Below are 21,335 nucleotides of genomic sequence, written 5' to 3' on the forward strand. Positions count from 1 at the left end.
AGATAATCCAAAACTACCAAAGGGTAATCAGGTTAATGTTTACAAAAATGACAATAAAAAGAGTATTAAAAAAAAAAGATTTAAATTTGTACAGGCAACTATAGAGATTGTACAGAATACATCTTTAAAGTAACCCTCCCAACCCTGATTGGAGGGAGACAGACAATTGGATTAAGATTCATCATGAGTCCAGATACCCAAATGCTAATGGTGCTCGTTATCAGATCAAATTATTTTCTAATATTTTAGCATGTTCATAGGATGACCCTTTGTCAAATGTTGTGACTTAAACTTGTTCCATTGCCCCAAATCAACCAAACATAAATACATGTATCTTTAAAAAGTGTTTTTAACTGGTTTCTCAAAGTTTAAAGTGACATTGTTTTCACCTCAAAAGCAGACACACATCTTATTTCCACTAGACTTGATCATTTTTTTTTTATAACAAGAAGTAAATCTCGTTTTTTGTATTTATTTATTTCTTTGTATCTTAATTTTGCTTGACCATTGTCAGTTAATATTTAGAGGTTTATGACTAAAATCTTGGTCTCAGGTCTCCACTACACAGTATAACTCATGACAATATATTGGCCAGCTGGTTGTAGTGATAACAGTTATTTAACTCACCTTAAATTGGAGTTAGGTTGTACCACTCCATTCAAAATGACATTGAGAACATTCCAAATCCCCCTGTTGTCTTGGATTGATTTACAGAATAAACTTGCAGAAAATGTGCAGGAAGAAATATCAAACGTGTCCTCATGTCCTCAAGTGAAAGAGTGAACAAAACTCTCCCATCTGTCCCATTCATCCTTACCTCCTTTCCTCTCCTAAATCCTGTGTTTGGGTGACGAATGGATGACCCTGGTGTTTCTAAACAGAATCAGGACACTTTATGTCACATGCTAAGCTTTTAGCTTTAATGCATCAAAAGCCTGACAGGCATTGTCTGAAGACGGACTCATAGGGGGAAGGATTAATGGGATTAATATCAAAAGGGTTAAAAAGCCAAAATAAAAACACATTTAATAGAGTAAGTGTTACACCAAATATATTAACAGCAGATGTGGGGCCGCGTACGTTTTGAAGTTGTCGTGGTGGACAAAGAATGAATCAGGTTAGGCTGTACTTGTTTGTGAAACAAACGTTTATTTGGATAATTGTACACGTCACTTGGGAGTTATAAAGAGCAATTTCATAAGACTATCTTCTTCCATTCAACCATTGTTATCCTGACATGGGTGTTCCTCTGATGGGAATGAAAACTGGAAAACACAGTTCATGAGCTCATACTATTTAGTAGGCGTGTAGTGTGAATCTATAAACCTATTTCCTTAAAATGTTTTATGGTTTTCACTTTCTTGGTTCCTTATTTTTCTTTTTTTATTCTGTTTTCTGTCAGCTCAGATTTTCCACTGTAGTATCCAAAAGTACAGAAAGTAATCAGGTTACATTTATATTTACATCTGTTTGACCAGCTCATTTTATCTCGGTGCTCAGGCACTTTGCTTTTTACACAATTTCACGGATTTGGGCTGAAGTAAATAAACCCTGTTGTACCACATCTTATTCTTCTGTTCAGTGCAATCACAACTATTCATTTTCCTTTTTTTTTTATTCAAGAAAAAATACAATGAATAAACCTCATACATTATATACGGAGCTACACATGCAGTAAAGACAACAACAAAAATAAAAAAAGATTAAAGAAGGTTTGAGAAAATAATATTACAAAATCTAAAGGTAATATTTCAAATATGATTTACAGAAATACATTTACGGTTTTGATTGATTTGTATTCAATGTATTACTTCCATAGGTTATCTGCATGGATATGGTTATCCGCACATTCTGTTCATGTACGGGACTTTTGCATGACAACAGCGCCATCTAGCGTTTGTGCGCGGCAGACACACAGCTGAAGGCGGAAGTAGCTTGTGTCGGTGACACGTCACTGAGGTCAGACGGGAGGAAAGATGGCGAGCACCTATTCGAGTTTCAACCTGTAAGTATTCTGGATCAGTTCATTAGCAGCACGCAGCTTTACTTAGTGTAACAGTGAGTGTATGTGGGGTGCTGGCACGTGCGGCCCGGCAGCAGCGTCACTGCCGCACGAGGGGCTACCGGTCCTTCTCTCAGTTTGCTTCTAATGAGCTCTTAGCATCGAGCTGGACCAGTTACATTACTGTGCTGAGCTACACCTTCACTGCCGCTCTGCTCCACCTCTGATCCACTGCTGCAGCAGCTCCAACAGCAGCTCCAACAGTTCAGAGTTAGACAGATACTTCCATATATGTATTACTGACGTACTTACACAGAGCCCTGCTGCTGTGGTGGGTGGTGTTTGTGCTGGTGGTGCTTGAGGTGTTTGTGTTGGCCCCTGGTAGATTTCACAATACAGCCTGTTGGAATATTGTGCAATATATCTGCAATGAGCCCTTCAATATGATATAATAATTATAATATAATAACACTAAACACCTTTTTTGTAACTATTGTGCATTGATCATAATCATTTTTATGTGCACACTTTTTTTTGTAATATCTCAAAACCTTAGCTATTGAAATGCTGCTACTCATTTTGAGCCATGGATGAGTATTTATGTTCTTTATTTGATCACCATTGTTTGCTTTTATCTATATTTCACATGTTGGCTTACTCTTTATTATTGCTTGCCTTTTTTACCTGCTATGTCACTTTGGTTTAACGCTGTAAATGCCCCCGCTGATTCTGATTCTGGTGCTGCTGCTTGTTCTGCTCATGGTGCTGGTGTGTGTGCTGCGTGTGATGATCCCTTTCAGTGTTGTAGTTTAAAACAGTGTGTGTGTCTCATCAGGCGCACCACCCAGGAGAAGTTCTACATCGAGGCGTGTGATGAGGGCTCTGAGGAGGTGCTGGCTGTGGACAGAGTGTCCACAGAGATGACCCTCACAGGTAAGCACAGGTGGGGGGGGTATCATTGAATGAGAACATACTGATCGCCACACACACACACACACACGCACACGTGCACACACACACACACACACACACTTCAGATTGTAAAAAAAGCTGATACTCGTCGTTGGACAACTATGACTACTTTTCTATACATTTAATCAATAAAACTATTAAAGGTTCCATGTCATGGCCATTTCCACTGATCATAATTCCATTGTTGAGGTCTACTAAAATAGATTTATATTGTGCAATTTTCCAAACTCACATTGGTTTCTCATACAGCATCTCTGTAAACTACGTGTATTCACTGAATTTCACTCTCTGCCTTTAACGGCTCGTTGTAGCTCCAGTAGCTCCAGCCTCCACCCTCCCTGTGAGAACAGTGTGCTCTGATTGGTCGGGACGTTGTGAATCGCGCTAAGCTCCCTAGAGGTGTTGTTTCCTTGTTTAGCGATACACAGCGAAACACAGCCAAACTCACCCTGAACACACACAAAGTCACAGCCGAAGTAAAAACAATAAGTGTGGCTTGATCTTGAGTAAGAAAAAGGTTGATAAACGCTGTGAGAATGTGTCTGCAGAGAGAATTTCGCCACGATCCCAACTGTCTGTTATCAGCCTGTAGCCAGGGAGGAAAAATCAGCAGAGCTGCTTGCAGTGAGTGTTTGTGTGAGGAAGTCCGTGGATTGGTCAATTTGGACCAATCAGCGGGGGCTTAACGTAACGGCTGCGCGGACGTAACGGCTCCACAGATTGGTCCATTTCGTTCCGGGTACGGTTGACATCATGCGTACCCGGAAGAATCAAATGGACAATGACGTATCTCCAACGAGGCGTTTTGGGGAGGTATTTTCTGTGTTTAGAATTTTACTCGCTACAGGGTGTACTTTGAGGGTTTGTGACTCTGCAGACCATTTACATGCATAAAAACCTTCATAACACAGAAGGGGACGGGTAATAACCAGAAAAGCATGACATGGGACCTTTAAGTAATTTGGTGATTCCACAAGGATGACTTGGTTAGTAGTTCAGTCTCCTGAGTTCAGTCTCTAACCCTTGCTGTGTCCATGCTGTTTCCTCAGTGAAGAGGGACGTCCCTGCAGGGGCTGACAGCCGGCCCATATGTGGCCTCATGGGGACCATACGTTTGGTGGCAGGTGAGTTCAGTAGGCAAAATTCCCGCTGAAACGTTTGGTGGCATCATTTGGTGTATTGAGATTTGCGGCACATTTTTACACCCGCTTTTTTTCTAGGCAATTATCTGGTTGTCATCACCAAGAAGAAGAAGGTGGGAGATCTCCTGGGCCATGCTGTGTGGAAGGCTGTGGACTTTGACATCATCTCCTATAAAAGGACAATACTTCACCTGACAGACAACCAGGTAGGATGCTGTGGTTCTGAGAGTAATCCATGGGAGGGGGGGGATGGGGGATGGAGGGGGGGGCTAGCTGACGGACCTCACTTGTTGGGAGGGCCTGTCCATCATCAAGCATCACTGCTTATGAGCACTGCACTGTAGGCCTTGAGTTGATGTGTTCCCAAAGCTGAAAAGAGATCTCACTCTAGTCGTGTTAAAACTAGGAAAAAAACGTAACTTGCCATTGCAAAGTGCTTTGTTTTGAACGTTCAACACTATAATAATCAAAAGGCGAAATATGAATGTTACTTTTTTACTGAAATGATCAAATAAAGTTAACATTTCACAGTGTTTAATGAGCTGTGTGAGGTTTGTTAAACTTTAAAAAAAAAAATTAATGGTGATATACACAATGATAGATTAAGGCCTAACAAATGTATAATAAATACAACTGTATTTATTTTAAAATCTTTTCATACAATCGTACGTATTGGGATTCATGTGGATTAATACTGTTAAGGATAAGTTTCACTTTCCTTTTTTATTTCAATTCCAACTTTGGTCATGAAGAATATGTTTCTCTGTTGTCCACGTTCATAAAGCATAAAGCAACAGCATCGGAGCATGGTGCAGAGTCTCTCGTTCTTATTATACATCCATTGTTGTAGTCCGCTGTATAGCAAACTGTAGTGTCCAGTTTCCCCACAGCAGCAGACGCACATTTATGACGTCCGCTGGCGCATCATAAACACGTCGGATAGTGAAAGTGCAGTCGTATTCTCAAAGCACCGCAGTCTCTTCTCCTAAATCCTTTTGAATTCTCCTATCCACTATCCCTTAACCCCGTAGATTTTTGAGGTCACAGGGTTAAGGGATACTTACTTACCATTACTGTTTACTTCCTGTCTTTATTCTTCTGCTGTTCCCGTTAGTGTTTACTTCCTGTCCATTCTGTGAATTGATATGAATGCACATAGTCCCTTGATCCTCCTTAGCAACGATCTGTTCTCCTTAGCAGCGGTCAGTTAGCGAAAAATAATAGACCTCTGTCTGTTCAAATAGACCAATTCAGTATTCGACTAGGAGTAATAATAATAATAATGCAATGCAATATTATTCCCATTTCCTCAGTGGGAGAGAACTATCTTAGTTGGTTCTACTGGGGTCACTCGTTGCCTACTCTTATTCACCTTTTCTCTCTGGTTAATGCATTTCTTGTGTAACCTATAGTCTTTGGAGCAGGTCAGCCAAACACACACACTTAACAGATATTTGTTGGAGGAGGCTAGAGAGGATTTAGATGTAAAAAATGAGTTTACCTGGCAAACGATCTACAAGCAGTCCCTTCTTCTGCTGACTGTTTGCAGTATTTATCGTTGACCTCTGCTGCTGCTGCTCTTGTTTCAGATGCAAGACAACAAGACTTTCATGTCCATGATCAACAATGTGCTGCACACAGACGGCTTCTACTTTGCAACGGACTACGACCTGACACACACTCTGCAGCGCCTGGCCAACACCAGCCCCGAGTTCCAGGAGATGAGTCTTCTGGAGAGGGTGAGCCCCATGCAGGCTCTGTGAGGAAAGACATGCCCAATCAGGAAACTGTTGGACATAAAAAGATCATTCACAGAATCCATTCAAAGGTTTTTGTATGGTCCTATGAGTTAAAACTCATATATCTCAATGGATAATTCCAAATATGCAACTATAACGCTTTTGTTAAAAAAAATTAAGGGGCCCTATTTTAATTAAATTGTTTATATATATATAGCACCAAATTGCAACTAATCTATATCTACTGTCACTTTTCACATTGAACATGTGCTCTTTTATTAAATAAACTAAACGCTTTCATTTTAAGTTGTGAGTTTAGTGTTTTTGACCCTAAGAAACTCTGATGAATTAATCAATAACAATAATCCACAGCTCCTCTCTCTGCTCCAGAGGATTTAAAAAAATATATATCCCAATGCCCCAAAACTTAACACCTCATTTTAATACTGAGGGTAGCTGCAAGACAAGCAATCAGAAGAAGATGGACGGACATCCCATCTGTAGAAAGCGGTGGGATGTGAGGAATCTTGAAAAAAGTGATTAGAATATATGTTCTATCAATGGCCCTCCTGTGGTTGATTGTGCTTCTGTACGCTGCCTGCTATTTTTTGTTCTTCTTCAAACTGAAAATATTTCTCTTTTTTATTTATTTATTTTGTTTGCTTATTTATTTATGGTTATTTTGTTCGGTGTTTTCGGATCACTTAATAGACAAACTGTCGATTGAGCTAAATGTAATATAAATATGACTCGAAAAACAGAGTAATGTTCTTGAGTGTTCCCTGCAGTGGGCCTCCTCTCCAGGTGTAGCCCACACCCATGGGTCCCCCTGTATTTGTCTCTGTATAACATGTGCTCTCTGTCCCTGTTCAGGCAGATCAGCGTTTTGTCTGGAACGGACATCTGTTGAGAGAATTCCTTGCACAGCCAGAGGTAAGACACAATGTCTCACTGCTGATTATTCCCCATGAGCATCCTCAATAACACAGGAAGGATACACACCTACAGTTAGAGCAGTAACAGCAACAACAGATTTCAACCATTTCCCGTCAACTCGTCATCACCACCTCAACAACTAAAGAGAAATACTTCCTATGTTTCCATGCTAACATGGAATATCACTTTTTATTGTCTCATTATATTTGAAGCATTCCCCGACTGTAATACAGTCAATTATACAAATATATTCAATATATTTAAGTGCTTAGGAAAACATGTTATTTTCAAATTCCTGTTGCAGTTTAGCCATTTTTACCCGTCAGTTTGTTATTCTGCCCTTGTAGCCCAGGCAACAGCAGTTATAGATCTGTATTTCCTCTACAACATGTAACCTCTGGTGAGTTGCTCAGTTATTGGTGGAGAAGGCTTGTCGGCCTTGATATCCTATAGGGAGACATTGGAAATAAAGCAAAATGTTGCCTGCTTAATCCTGACTGTAAGGACATCTCAAAGGTAACATTGTATTTCCTCTAATAAAGCTTATCATTGTCTGACACTGCTCTTATCTTCCAGGTACACAAGTTTGTGTTTCCTGTTATCCATGGCTGTATCCTTCCCTGCTGCTGTCTGACTGACACACTTTCACTGCACATTTGTGTTTTATTGAAGGAGTGTGAGAACCTGCATGTTGGGCCCATCTCAACATAAGTAAAGCCTTTTAATAAGTTGGGCTCTTTTGGTTATTCTTTTTGAAGTCTGGCTTCTGTACTTTGTTGATAGAAGTGTTTTTGTGCCCAGATTTCTGGGAACGATTTCCTAATGTGTATAGCGCTCCTTGATTTTGCATGTGAGTTTCTTGACACATTTGTTGAGCAGTCATCGACATGCGGTCGAGCTGCATCAATGGGAAGGTGTTCGAGTGGAGCATCATCTCCAGGAGGAGCTGCTTCAGAGCCGGGGTCCGCTACTACGTCCGAGGTAACACCTTTTCTGTGTCTTCCAACATACTGAAAATGTGCAGATTATTTATGGCAGGACAAAAAGTAGTTAAAAACACAGGAAGACAACTAGAAAAATATTTAAAATAATTACAAATATATAGTAAAATATAAGACTATTTACATTGCAATGGAATTAAATGGAGGAATAAAATATGGAATAAAAATCAGCTGTAATACAAAATAATGTTGTACATTGTATGTGCATTAATGTAATGCATAGAATCTATGATGTGGCAGAGGTAAAGTGAGAGGGGGGGGGCCGGGCCTTGTTTAAGAGGCCGGTAGCGGAGGGGAAGAAACTATTCAGGTGGAGAGAGGTTTTGGTCCTGATGGACCGCAGCCTCCTGCCAGAGGGGAGGGGGGTGAACAGGTTGTGTCCAGAGTGGCAGGGGTCAGCCACTATCTTCCCTGCCCGCCTCAGGGTCCTGGAGGCGTGCAGGTTGCAGCCGATCACCTTCTCTGCAGAGCGGATGACCTAAAATGCATCATGACATTATTTCAATGTCAGTATTTCTGATACATTCAGATGTATGTTTATATTACCTGCTGCTATAATGTTATACCCAGCCAACCCAGTCAGTGAGAAGCTTCTCCTGCATAATGTCTGTTTCTGTGTGCAGGCATCGACTCTGAAGGCCATCCTGCTAACTACGTGGAGACGGAGCAGATCGTTCAGTTCAACAGCTCCAAGGCTTCTTTTGTTCAGGTGAGCCAGAGAGGAGAGGTAGTCTGCTGTAAGGAAGAAGTGAAGGATTCAACTAGTAAGGGTTCAGTGAAGAACAACAGTCAAGACACTTTCAAATGTCATGTCAACGTTTTGTTTTCATATCATGAGGGTTGGGCATCGTGTGGATTTGAACTATTCCTCTTCCGATTTCGGTTCTGCTTATCGATTTAGGTTCCTTTCAGTTCTTTATTTCTGTATTTTGTGAATGTAAAAACTCAAATGCATATTTCATAGAACAAAAAAATCACTTCATCCAAGTTAGTTCTAAGAGGACTTGACAATGTGCGACTCCCCCGGTCTCCTCCAGTATCCAACCATACACTGCTTGTATATCCAACATATGTTGTGTAGTAAACACCCGTCTGCTGCCAGATTGCTGTTTGCAAAAGTAAGGACCTCAGAATTGAATTAAAAAAGTAACCTTCTAGACCCTGCTCTATAGAGGCCAAACTGACTTTCTTCTGCCGGAGTCTGTCTCACTAACTGATAAGCCAAACCATAATTAAATTGCTTTCTTTGAGCACCAGGTACCAGGCAATTGGTATCGGTTCTAGTTTGGGCTCCCAACCCTAAACATGATACCATACTTTGCAAACCATATGTGTTCAGTTTGTGATAATTCAGTATGTTTATACACCTTGATATAAGTTTCATATTTCATATTTCCACACAGTACTGTCACACAGTGTGTCAGCTGAAGCTGAAGCTGAGATGAAAAGCTGCAAACTTTACTTGTTTAAATGTGTGTTGAGTTTATGAAAGCAGGATGATGATATGCTTCTCCCCACAGACCAGAGGCTCCATCCCCTTCTTCTGGTCCCAGAGGCCCAACCTCAAGTACAAGCCCAAACCACAGATCAGCAAAACAGTGAACCACGTAAGCTGACCTCACAGCAACACGAGACACAACCAGACCTCACGGTCTCTTCACCTGTCACTCAGCCTCTCTTCTCTCTGTTCTTCTGTAGTTGGACGGGTTCCAGAGACACTTTGACTCGCAGGTTATTCTCTATGGAAAACAAGTCATTTTGAACTTGGTAAGATGATCTAATAATCACGTGTGTGTGTTGATTCTATCAGTTGTGTAACTTTCCTGTTATGAAGTCAATGTTTCAGCTAGATGTTGGTTTCACACTCTTCAATCCTTCACTGACTACAAAGAAGCAGTCAAATGAATGAAAGAGGCCCTATTATGCTTTTGGGGATTTTCCCTTCCCTGTAGTGTGTTATAGGATTGTGTGCATGTAAACGGTCTGCAAAGGCAAAATCCCTGTGTTCCCTCCAGAGGGAGTTTCTCTCCAATCCCCCCCCCCCCCCTATATTATACTATACTATAACATAGTGACATCACCAATATAACACTCAAAGTTATATTGGCTAGCGCTCCAACACATTATACATAATAGGCTAAGGGGTTGGACATCTCTAAGCAGTTGACCAATCACAACAGAGCCGGCCAGCTAACCAATCAGAGCAGACTGGGCTCTGGTTTCAGACAGAGGGTGAAAAGAGGTGCTGCAGCACAGGCAGTATGAGAAAAAAAAAAAGAAGAGCTTTCTGAACATTAAAGCATGGAGACAGTAGAGGCACTCAATACAAATATGAACCTGAAAATGAGCATAACATGTCCTCTATAATACAATGACTATGATATACCCATTAATGCTCGTTTGCCTTTTTTGTTTTTTTCACAGATCAACCAAAAGGGCTCAGAGAAGCCGCTGGAGCTGGCCTTCGACAAGATGGTGGCCGACCTGGGAAACGGCATGGTCAAGTAAGATGACCGGCAGCCCACATGTGGCCTCCAACTTAGTTGACTCCATTATGTTTTGGAGTATATTATAGTCTTGCCTTTTCTGCAGGTACATCGCCTTTGACTTCCATAAGGAGTGCAGTCGGATGAGGTGGCACCGCCTGCAGATCTTGTTGGATATGGTCGCTGAGATGCAGGATGAACTTGGGTCAGTTTGCGTGAGCCACTAACCAGGTACATATGTATAGACTCTGCATCAGAAGTAATGCTGTGTGTGTGGATGCAGATACTTCCTGGTGGACGCAGATGGGAAGGTGTTGCTGCATCAGGACGGCACGTTTCGCAGCAACTGCATGGACTGCCTGGACCGGACCAACGTCATCCAGAGCATGCTGGCCCAGCGCGCCCTGCAGTCACAGCTCCGGGTACAGGCAACCACAGACTACACCCATAATGTTTTAGGAGGTGGACATAATGGCTGGAACAAGAGCACATAGAGGACACTTGAATCTGTGTTACAATGCATCCCAGTGGAGAAAGACATAGAAACAGTCTAGTCCAACTTCTCCACTCTATCATTTTTCAGTGTAAATAGGAATTTGTCAAACAAAAATTGACATTTAACTTGATTTCTGATTAGTTGTTGTTAGTTTGTGATTCTTTGCACACGTCATTGCAAACTATTCAACTATTAGGTGGTTTCTTATCAATTCAATAAGAAAGTCTGGTTTTTAATTGAACTGGATTTTGAGATTAGATTCAACTTTATTGACGTTGCACAGAGCTCAAGTACTGAAACAACGAAATACAGTTCGCATCTAACCAGAAGTGCAACAGAAGCAGTAAAGTGCAAAGCACTGTATAGTATAGTATAATATAATATAAGAATAAACATATGACATATAAATAGTATATACAGGTGAACTTGTAGGAAGTGTTGCACTAACAGCTAATGAACTGACTCAACTCAAGTGTGTGTGTGTGTGTGTGTGTGTGTGTGTGTGTGTGTGTGTGTGTGTGTGTGTGTGTGTGTGTGTGTGTGTGTGTGTGTGTGTGTGTGTGTGTGTGTGTGTGTGTGTGTGTGTGTGTGTGTGTGTGTGTGTGTGTGTGTGTGTGTGTGTGTGTGTGTGTGTGTGTGTGTGTGTGTGTGTGTGTGTGTGTGTGTGTGTGTGTGTGTGTGTGTGTGTGTGTGTGTGTGTGTGTGTGTGTGTGTGTGTGTGCCTGTGCCTGTGCCTGTGCCTACAGAAAATGGGAGTCCTCCACGTCGGTCAGCAGATCGAAGAGCAGGTGGCCTTTGGGAAGATGTTCAAGAATGGTAGCCCCCCCCCCTCACACAACAGTGTCTCGTCTACATTAAAGGTCCTAGATGTTAACTTGATCTGTTTCTCTTCCTGTTCTCATGCAGCCTGGGCAGACAACGCTGATGCCTGTGCCAAGCAGTACGCTGGCACTGGAGCCCTGAAGACTGACTTCACCAGGTCAGATATCAAATCATATTTCAAAATCTACCACAAGGACCTGAAATACCACCATTGGCTTAGCTAGGATTCTGAAATATTTGTACTCTATAACAAAGCATTTTAGCAGGCAGTCCCCCTTTAATGTTCAACAGACAGTAACTGATTGTTCGCATGGTTTTATTTATTCTATTGATTAGGATAACTCCTTTTTAAGCTAGTAGTATCGTGGAGGAGGATGTTTTGTTTTACTCTGATGAGAAAAGTGCACAGAGATGTTGGTCGATAGAGAATTCTGTTTGGTGTTGAACTACATGGTGATCTTTCAGGACAGGGAAGAGGACTCATTGGGGGCTGGTGATGGACGGCTGGAACTCCATGATCCGATATTACAAGAACAACTTCTCTGATGGATATAGACAGGTGGGTCCAAACATGTGGATAAGTCTTTGTGTTTACCACTCCGCCATATTAAACTCGCTTATTACACCGCTATTTACCAAATACATCATTGATTTGACTTAAACAAACAAGTTACGATTGTATTGTTTCTGCTAAGCAAATATAGCCCTTTCAACTGCGTAGCAACATAACTTCAAATGACCGCATCAATGAAGGTTTCCTGTAACTGTCCACGTCTGTTCACTTTTTATTTTCCATTAAACAGTCTTTAAACACTGCCAGAGCCCATAAAGTATCCAATGGGCATTTTTTTGGGCCACAGCTGACCAAAATTGACCAGACTTCTTTCTATGGATTGATATGACATCTGAATTAAGAGATGCAAAAAGCTAAGAAGAGTAGGTAACAGTTGTCTGTTTTGTGCAGGACTCCATTGATCTGTTCCTAGGCAACTATGCTGTGGATGAATCTGATTGGACCACTCCGCTGCGTGAGCCCAAAGACTGGAAGTTCTTGACGGTAAGAAAGGCTCACAGAGGTGGAGTGATTTATGTCTCTTTGTGATGTGTTTGACGTGTCTCTTTTTCCTTTTCTAGTTGCCTATCGTCATGGTGGTAGCTTTCTCCATGTGCATCATCTGCCTGCTGATGGCTGGTAAGACAAACGGCAAATCCATTTTCATACATACACTACAAATATAACAACACCAGGGTTTATTTATCTTTACATTAAGCTAAATACAATGTGTGCACTAATGAACAGAGGATACATTGACAAGGAGGGAACTCAGGGATTTGAGCCTTTGCTGACTATGTACATGCACACCAGCCTATAACACACCCCAAAAAGCACAATAGTGGCTCTTCAAATGTCCCCCACTGACTCTGCATGTTGTCCCCTGTTAGGTGAAACGTGGACGGAGACTCTGGCCTACGTGCTGTTCTGGGGGTCTGCCAGCGTGGTGACCAGCGGCCTCATCCTCTTTAACGGACCCGACTTTGTAGATGCTCCAAGGCTGGTCCAGAAGGAGAAGCTGGACTGAATGTGTGTGTGTGGAAAGCAGCTCGGCCCCAGGGAGCTCACCACCTCCCCCCCCGGCTCTTCAGCATTACTTTACCCCCAGCATGAGCGAGGCTGGAGCCTGTACTGACGGGGGGAGTGGGGGAGAGTGCTGGGACGCAGGGCCATCCTCGTGCACGACTAAGTGGAGGGAGAGAGACTGAGTGCACGAGCCGCTGCTGTCCACACTGCAGCTGCTGTCACGTGGACAGGACTGTCTGTCCACCCTTTTACTGGACACTGGACCTCGGGACGTTTGATTGTCCCTCATTTCAGAGAAACGTTTGCATTTAAATAGCTTCACTGGGATCAGATTCATACGGAAAATAATTAGGGCGACGTGGATGTCTTTTTAGATCTGACAAAAAGTGATTGTTTTTTCTTTAGTTATAAGATTAAATTCATAAATCTGGCTTGTTTTCTGAAAATCTCACACATTTTAAGAAAAAGTCAAAATTCTCAGTATTTAAAAAAAATCTTAGAATTATGACTTATATTTCAAAAGGAAAAAAAGTCATATTTTTTTTATTACTTTTTCTAAAAATGTTAAAATTCGGAGAAAAGTCTGGCATTTTTTTTCAGAATTTTGACTTTTTTTCTCAGTACTAAAAGAAAATCACATTTGGTCAGATTTCTAAAAAAAATCCACATGTGGCCCTAATCCTCCTCCGTAGATCACATGACACTGTGCTGTAATGAACTACTGTATGTGCCGTTAATTAGCCTTTTCTTTTTGCCATTGCCAATTGTGTTTATCTGTGTGCAGCAGCCTCGTCCCAGTTGGAAGGCATCGACACCATCACATGAGCCCTTAGGCCCCTAACATTTTGCAGCAGTGTGTCCTCACCTCCAAATGCCTGTTAGACTCTGAATAGTGCCAATGAGCGGATTCCTTCAAATTGTCAGGAAACATATTTAACACGTATCTGTAATTATCATCAGCCAGTGGTAGTTATTTATACACCAAGTTATCATATGAGGCCACTGCAGAATGTAGGAAGGCAAGATACAGCCCACATCTGTTCCTGTTAGCTGTTAGCATTTCCTCAATCATCATGAGTTTGTTACAGCTGTCTGTCAATTTATACCGGAAAGTTATTGGTGGACAGAAATGAGTATTTTGTGCACCTTGTTTATTTAATTATCGCCCTTAAATTAGTCATTTTTGAGCAGGAGTAATCTGAGATATCAGCTGATGCAAACGAGCTACAACGGCCCAAAACATTTGCATTAGGAGAAACATGCAGTTTAGAAAACATTCACAACTTCAAGAAAAATGTGCAACGTTTAGTAAAACAGCTTCAATAAACAAAACGCTCCAAATACAAAAATATTGCAGATCTGCAGTAAGCTAGCTAGCTAGCTAATGTAGCTAACCTAGTCATTTCAGAAAATACTGACAATACACTTACAGTTATGAAACAGACAAAATGTGTGTAATCCCTGAATGTCAACAAGGGTCCCAGCTGTGTGCCTCATTTCTTTGTCTCCCCGTTTCAGTTGTGTTTTGAGTTTGCAGCGTTTTGTATTTGAAGTGTTTCATTTATGCAGCACTTTTAGTAAATGTTCATTTGTTGTCAAGTTTGGGAAGATGTTTCTTTTCATTTGCATGTTTGTGTTTTTTATTTGCATTGTTCTTTAAGGAAATGTTTGGGCTGCTGTATTGCCTTTGCACTTGTCGGCCACAGTGTACTTTGTTATTTCTTATCTTTTTGGTTGTCACATCCATCACACTGTATATTGGATTGGCTCAGCTTCTGCTGCTATCAGTTGACTGCACAGTCTGACTGCTAAGACTTGGGAGATCCATGAGTTTAGTTCAGAGGTCTGCTGTCTAACAACGTTTAGTTATCTCTGTCATTCCTAAAATATACTTTAACAATATTGTTTTAAGCTCTGTGAAGTCATGACGGAGTTATGCTGCTGCTGAGAATCACAAATGCATTACTATCTGTGTCTTTGCTCATTTATCATGAGGGAACCACATGACCTGTAGTAATTCAGGACAATTTGTGGCATTTAGTTGTTCTTAAATTCCTCTCTTAGGTACCACTACCAATGTTGATGAGTGGTCGAGTCATGGCAGCCCATTTTATTTGAGAAAATGTAATGCCTTAATATGAATGAATTTGGAGTGTTATTATGATGTTGACAAGAATAAAATATTTAGCTAAGACGAACCTAATGAAAAGTTCATATTCTCTTCACCATGGTATCTAATCCGTGGCATACGATTGAAATCTCCAGGCTGCAGCTGTACAGGAATAAACAGGGCAGAGGGTCTGGGGTCCTAGTTTTTCTCCATGCTTGTGAAACACACACTAAATAAGGACTTCCACCAAGGTGATTTTATTTCATTACTGTCACACAGAAAAAGGAAACATTTTAGTTTCTTTGGTTGCGGTCAGATAGTTTAAAAATCAGCTCCTAAATTCTAACCCTATCTCCTATTCCTTGACCTCTGAGTGAAACGTCACGGGGTTAAGGGATAGTGGATAGGAGAATTCAAAAGGACTTAGAAGAGACTACGGTACTTTAGAGAATCCGAATGCACTTTCACTATCTGACGTGTTTATGATGCGCCAGCGGACGTCATTGTGTGCGTCTGCTGCTGTGGTGAAACCATGGAAACTACAGTGTTCTATCTATACAACGGACTACATGGATGTTTAATAAGAACGAGGGACTCATCTAGAGACTCTGCACCGTGCTCTGATGCTGTTGTTTTATGCTTTATGAACGTGGACAACAGAGAAACATATTCTTCATGACCAAAGTTGGAATTTAAATAAAAAAGGAAAGTGAAATGTATGCTCGTCACCCTCTCCCTCCGGTCCACATTAATACAAATGATCCCAATACGTATGATTGTATGAAAATATCTTAAAATCAATACAACTGTATTTATTATAAATATTAGTCCTTAACACCTATCACTGTGTACATCACCATTCAAACATCTTTTAAAAGTTGAACAAACCCCACAGCTCAGTGAAATGTTGACTTTATTTCATCATTTCAGTAAAAACTAACGTTCATATTTCTCTTTTTGATTATAATACTGATGAACGTTCAAAACAAAGCACTTTGGCAACTTACCGTATACGTTTTAAAATGCTTAATAAGCACTGAAGAAGCACACTCCTCAATGTCAGTTGCGATAATTTATTGACAAGGATGACGACACCCTGAAACAGAGTAATGCAGCAAGATAAGCTGACAAAGTATTACATCCATGCAATTTAATCAACACAAATATATACCACAACACAGAGTATAGTAGTATAATAGTATAATATATATATAGTATAATATATAGTATAATATAATAGTGGAAACAGTCTTACATGAATGAGTGGACGAACGTCTCAACTCGAGGCGGAGTGAATGAACAATGTGTGAACTAAAATGGCCGCTCGGCACTACCGGGTCAGAGCACGGCATAACCGGGCAGCGACAGCAGTGACACTGCCCTCTAGTGGCCGGCGATAAACTCTTCATCCCCCCCAGACCGGAAAGCTATGGGCCGGAATAGGTTAACGGTCTAAATCCCGTATCCAGCTGCCAGACTCGGGCTCGTAACGTGCAGGCGGCCTCCTCACGCGGCCCGGCCGAGTCGGCTGGGGCAGCGTCAGCAGCGTCGGCGGCGACTGCGGCACCGGGAGCGGTGCGCCCAGGAAGGCACCCGTAGGAACAGTGAGGTCAGAGGACGAGTCATCAGCAGGCGTCGGTGGGGAAGCGCCAATAGCCGAGTCGCGGGGCCCAACAGCCGGCCGCTGAGCAATCCCCTGGGGCGTCGCCCAGCCCGGGTGGATAGGTGGGGGCTGATGACCCAGGGCAGCGGGCGGCGGCGACGGCGCAGCCGACCGCTCACGGGCGCAGGGTGTGGCCGGCGTGTAGGCATGGAGGAACCGCCGGTTGCGCAGTGTCAGACGTCCCGAACCGTCAACCCTGACCCGATACTGGTCGTGGCCCGGCGACTCCACCACGATCCCTGACCTGTCCCATTTGTGGGGGCTCGGGCCTTGCTGGTTCTGGAGGAATACCCTTTCGCCGAGTGCTAATGGGCGGAGCGATCTCGAGTGAGTCCCCAGAGACTCGGTGGTACGGGACATACGGGTCCGAAGGGCGTCCTCCTTCGCCGACCATGCCTCGCGCCATAGCAGACGGATATGCGGGTTTGAGAACTTCTCGAGGCGGTTCACGAAGGAGAGCGAGCCACGAAGGAGAGCGAGCCACGAAGGGGGCGGCCGAAAATGATCTGTGCTGGCGAGAGGTCGCAGTCGGGGTCAGGCGTGTTACGCAACTGCAGCATAGCGCGCAGGAAGCGGTCCTGATCAAGGCTGCCCGACGGGCCGGTGTTGGACATCAAGAGGCGCTTAGCAGTCTTAACCGCAACTTCCGCCCTCCCATTCGACTGCGGAAAGCTAACGGAAGACACACGGTGTTTGACGTGCCATAAGCGGAGGAAGTCCTCAGTGTGTCTCGCCTTGAATTCCGGACCACCGTCGCTCGAGAGCTCCTCCGGTACGCCGAAGGTGGCGAAGAACGACCGGAGGTGTTGGACCAGGCCAGCTGAGCCCGCCAGGGCAGTTCCCGCTGTAGAGCTCAGGACCTCTACCCAGCCCGAGAGCCGATCCCCGACAACTAGGTAGTGACGGCCCCCATAGTCGAAGAAGTCAGCAAACACCGCCTTGAATGGCGTGGACGGGGGTGAGGACGGCCGGGGGGGTGTAGCCGCCTGTGACGGAGCATTGCGGTTGCAGTCTGCACACCCGTCCCTGGTGGCCTGAATTTCTCCGGACATCCCGGGCCAGTAAACTATGGCTCGGGCATGCTGCCCCATAGCTGAGTTCCCCTGGTGAGCGGCATGGAGATGCCGAAGGACCCTCCCACGGAGGGACGGGAGGACCACGACGCGGTCCCGATAGAGCAGGACGCCGTCCTGGGCGTAGATGGACTCACAGACCGATGACAGACTCGCCAGGGCAGGGTCGTTAACGTCAATCCCACCCTCCTGCTCGATGAGTTGGAGGAGGTGGTCGAGGCATCCATCAGCCGCTGTCTCCCGTGCGAGGAGGGGCCAAGAGACGGCTCCGAGCTCCCGTGCGTCGTCGCGGATGGAGGCCATGAGTGCTGACTCCACGGCGTCAGGCCCGCTCGGCAGCCCCAATGAGAGGCCGTTCGCTGAACCCGAGGGGGAATGATGCCTCGACGTGGCATCAGCGGCATAGTTGCTCTTGCTAGGAAGATGCACAATGTCGAAGCGCCATGGGAGGGTGCGCTGCTTGAGTCTAAAGAGACACGAGTTTGTGATCTCATCCAGCGTACGGTCGCCAAAGATCTTCACCAACGGCTTATGGTCGGTGACCACGACGAGGTTGTCGGACCCCTGCGTGAAGTACCGCGTCTGTTCCAGGCCCCAGGCCACAGCTAGGGCCTCTCCCTCGACGGCCGCATAGCGCTGCTCCGCAGGGGACAGGAAACGCGAACCCGCGAGGGTGATCCTCCACCCTCCTGGACAGCAGTCCGGTATGCCCGAGGCACAGTGACAATGTTGCTGGAGCAGGAAGTAGCCAATGCCACGCATGGACCAGTCAGGGCGGAGGCAGGTACGCTTCTGCATGTCGTAGATCTCCACGCCCTCGCGGATGGCCTCCATTATGGCTTGCTTGGACGTCTGGAAGGCCTCCTCCAGAACGGGGGACCATAGGAACACACAGCGTGGGCTGAGGAACGGCTTAAATGGAGCCATCGTGTCACGCAACTGGGCGTAGTTAGCCACCTGGTTGACAAGGCCGAACCAACTCCTGATGTCCGTCGTGGAGCCTGGGGTGGGGAAGTCCCGGATGGCGTCCAAGTATTTTGGGAGCGGTTCGATGGTAGATTCCGACACCCTGAAGCCAGCAAAGTCGACGCACCTCTCCGCGAACTGAAGCTTGTCCGGATTCAACACGATGCCCGACCGGCCGACACGCGTCAGGAAGTCGATGGTCCTCCACCAGTGTTGCTCCAGGTCGGTGTCATAGTGGATGGTGTCATCCACACAACGTTCCTTGCGTTCATAGTCCAAGAGGACGGCGTCAAACCGACGGTTGTAGCCATCCCCTGACGACAGGAAACCCTGTGGTGCCCTGGTGTAGCGCCAACGGCCGAAGGGCGTGATGAAGGTAGTGAGGTGGCGATCCGACTCACGCAGGGGGACACTGTGGTAGCCGTTCCAGGCGTCCGTGATGGTCTTCCAGGTGCCCTTCGAGACGCGGCGTGCAAGGTGGAACGGGGACTCAGTGGCGAAGGTCTCACGTTGGCAGAACTTGTTGAGGGGGTAGAGGTCCATGGTCCTGCGGGGGGAACCGTCGTGCTTCCGAGTGACTACCATACGATGGCATCACGCCACCGGCTCGCCGTATGGCACGCGTTCAATGACCCCAAGGGCTTCGTCCCGCAGGAGGTCATCGTGAACCCTCCGCTGCCAGTGTAGAGGCACTGTAGCCGCGGTGTGGCATGCCTTAGGCGTAGCTGCGGGGTCCACGTGCATCTCGATAGGTGGCCCCTCCATGCATGGTAGTGCCCGATGGGGGCAAGTATTGAATGTCGATGAGGCATATCTCCCAAGTAGCCTACCTTTCATCCGGTTATTGTTCTCTGGCGTACAAGGGAACGGCAGTGCTGCGGGGCGCGCCGGTGGGACCGTGCGCTGAGGACATGAGCACTGGGCGTCCCGGGGGTCACTTGGCCCCACGCAGCCGCCGTTGGTTGACCTCGTCGCATTGATGGACAGGGGCTGGACTGGCGTGTTAGCCGTGTCAGGGCTACGCCTGTCCTTGGGCCCCCCTGCAACGTCGTCCGACGGGAAGTTAACGGGCAAGAGGCCGAGGTTGAGCAACGACTCGTAGGAGAGGTACATGGCCCGGACTGAGCTGCTCACGTATACCCTGGAACGGCAGGATGTAGTACGCCCCCCACTGCATGTCGTCGAGAGCCTGGCGAAGAACGCTCCCTCGATGGCTATAGGGCAGTGGTCGTCCCGCGCGAAACCGCAGGCCAGGAACTCCTCCAGAGACCAAAGTCCGACTGCGCGCCAGTGTCCGCGACGGCGGATATTCGAGCTCCGTCGGCCGAGCCCCGGTTGCTGGTGCCATCCCTCAGCCCGACTGGCATGTCCATCGAGATGGTGATTAATGCCCGGGGGTTGTCTCTCAGCCTGGCTCGCCTCCATTCGCCCTTGGAGAAGATCTGGTGCTCGAGTCTGATAGGTGCAGGCCTGTCGACACAGCCGTGCAATGTAGGGGCGCGGCGTCGGCGAAGGCTCCCGCGACGTCGGCCAGGGCGGGCTCCAGCTTGCACCGACGAGACCTGGGATACCAGCTCCGACCCCATGGCGGCCTGTTGACTGTCGGCTGTTGACGCCTTTGTCGTCGGCGGGCCCTGTAGCAGCCGATGCACACCTAGTGAGGCTTAGGATTCCACCCGCGAGGCCCCTCCGTGAAGACGTTAAAGACGCTCTTACATTCCGGGCACGAGGCACGTTTAGCCCCGTCCGCAGGGCTCGGGGCGGGTCTCCCCTGTGGAGTCGTCTTCAGGCGCCGGAATGACGACATGGCTGATAGGGAGGACGACGGGAGAGCGTTACGGGCCATCTCTTTGTTCTCGACGAGTGCAATTACGTCGTTAACTGGCTTGACCAGGACGTCAGTTGTCCCCAGCGTCTCGTGGCGTATGTCCGAGTCATAGATGCCATTGAGCAGCACATCACGGATAATGTGGTCGGTATAGTCCACGTCCTTACCACACTCGCATACCGCATTATATGCGCATGTCTCCAGCTAGGGAACGCATGACGGTGATTAGGTCTGGCAAGGGTCCGGAAGCGGCGTCGGGGACGGCTTTCAACAGGCTGTCTCCAAGTACAGGCCCAGCGCACTGAAACAGCTGGAAGGGGGCCTGGGCGTCCCCTATGCCTGAGCCGGCGCGGAATACGTTCCAACGGCGGATGAACACGTTCCATTCCTCTATTGACACGCCCACATCAACTTTGGGCCGATCGAGTCTCGGGCCGTGAGGGGCTGGGGCCTGGGCTGGCGCGGCCATGACAGGCGCTGCGTGCTGGTGGCTACATCCATGAATCGTCAATATAGCAAT

The 21,335-nt window shown here is 45.8% G+C and overlaps 1 protein-coding gene across 1 annotated transcript; it reads left to right on the forward strand.

The window, feature by feature from the left end:
• The first annotated feature begins 1,892 nt into the window (after positions 1-1,892).
• Positions 1,893-15,373, forward strand: sacm1lb (SAC1 like phosphatidylinositide phosphatase b). The gene is made up of 20 exons (XM_079694358.1): positions 1,893-2,005; positions 2,838-2,935; positions 4,024-4,098; positions 4,195-4,322; positions 5,706-5,855; positions 6,729-6,788; positions 7,368-7,401; positions 7,671-7,772; positions 8,416-8,501; positions 9,313-9,399; positions 9,491-9,559; positions 10,217-10,296; positions 10,385-10,483; positions 10,562-10,700; positions 11,521-11,590; positions 11,681-11,753; positions 12,062-12,155; positions 12,561-12,653; positions 12,731-12,788; positions 13,040-15,373. Exons 1-20 carry the CDS (start codon positions 1,977-1,979, stop codon positions 13,174-13,176), a joined length of 1,761 nt encoding a protein of 586 aa, XP_079550484.1. The 5' UTR covers positions 1,893-1,976; the 3' UTR covers positions 13,177-15,373.
• The last annotated feature ends 5,962 nt before the right edge of the window (positions 15,374-21,335 follow it).

The sequence above is a fragment of the Notothenia rossii genome (assembly GCF_949606895.1).
Source record: "Notothenia rossii genome assembly, chromosome: 7".
Lineage (NCBI taxonomy): Eukaryota > Metazoa > Chordata > Actinopteri > Perciformes > Nototheniidae > Notothenia > Notothenia rossii.

What these genes read in the sequence shown, in the direction of transcription:
- sacm1lb (XM_079694358.1), top strand. Translation starts at nt 1,977, where the DNA reads ATGGCGAGCACCTATTCGAGTTTCAACCT. An exon ending in ACCTATTCGAGTTTCAACCT is followed by an intron (nt 2,006 to 2,837) that starts GTAAGTATTCTG and finishes GTGTCTCATCAG; the next exon opens with GCGCACCACCCAGGAGAAGT. An exon ending in CCAAGGCTTCTTTTGTTCAG is followed by an intron (nt 8,502 to 9,312) that starts GTGAGCCAGAGA and finishes TTCTCCCCACAG; the next exon opens with ACCAGAGGCTCCATCCCCTT.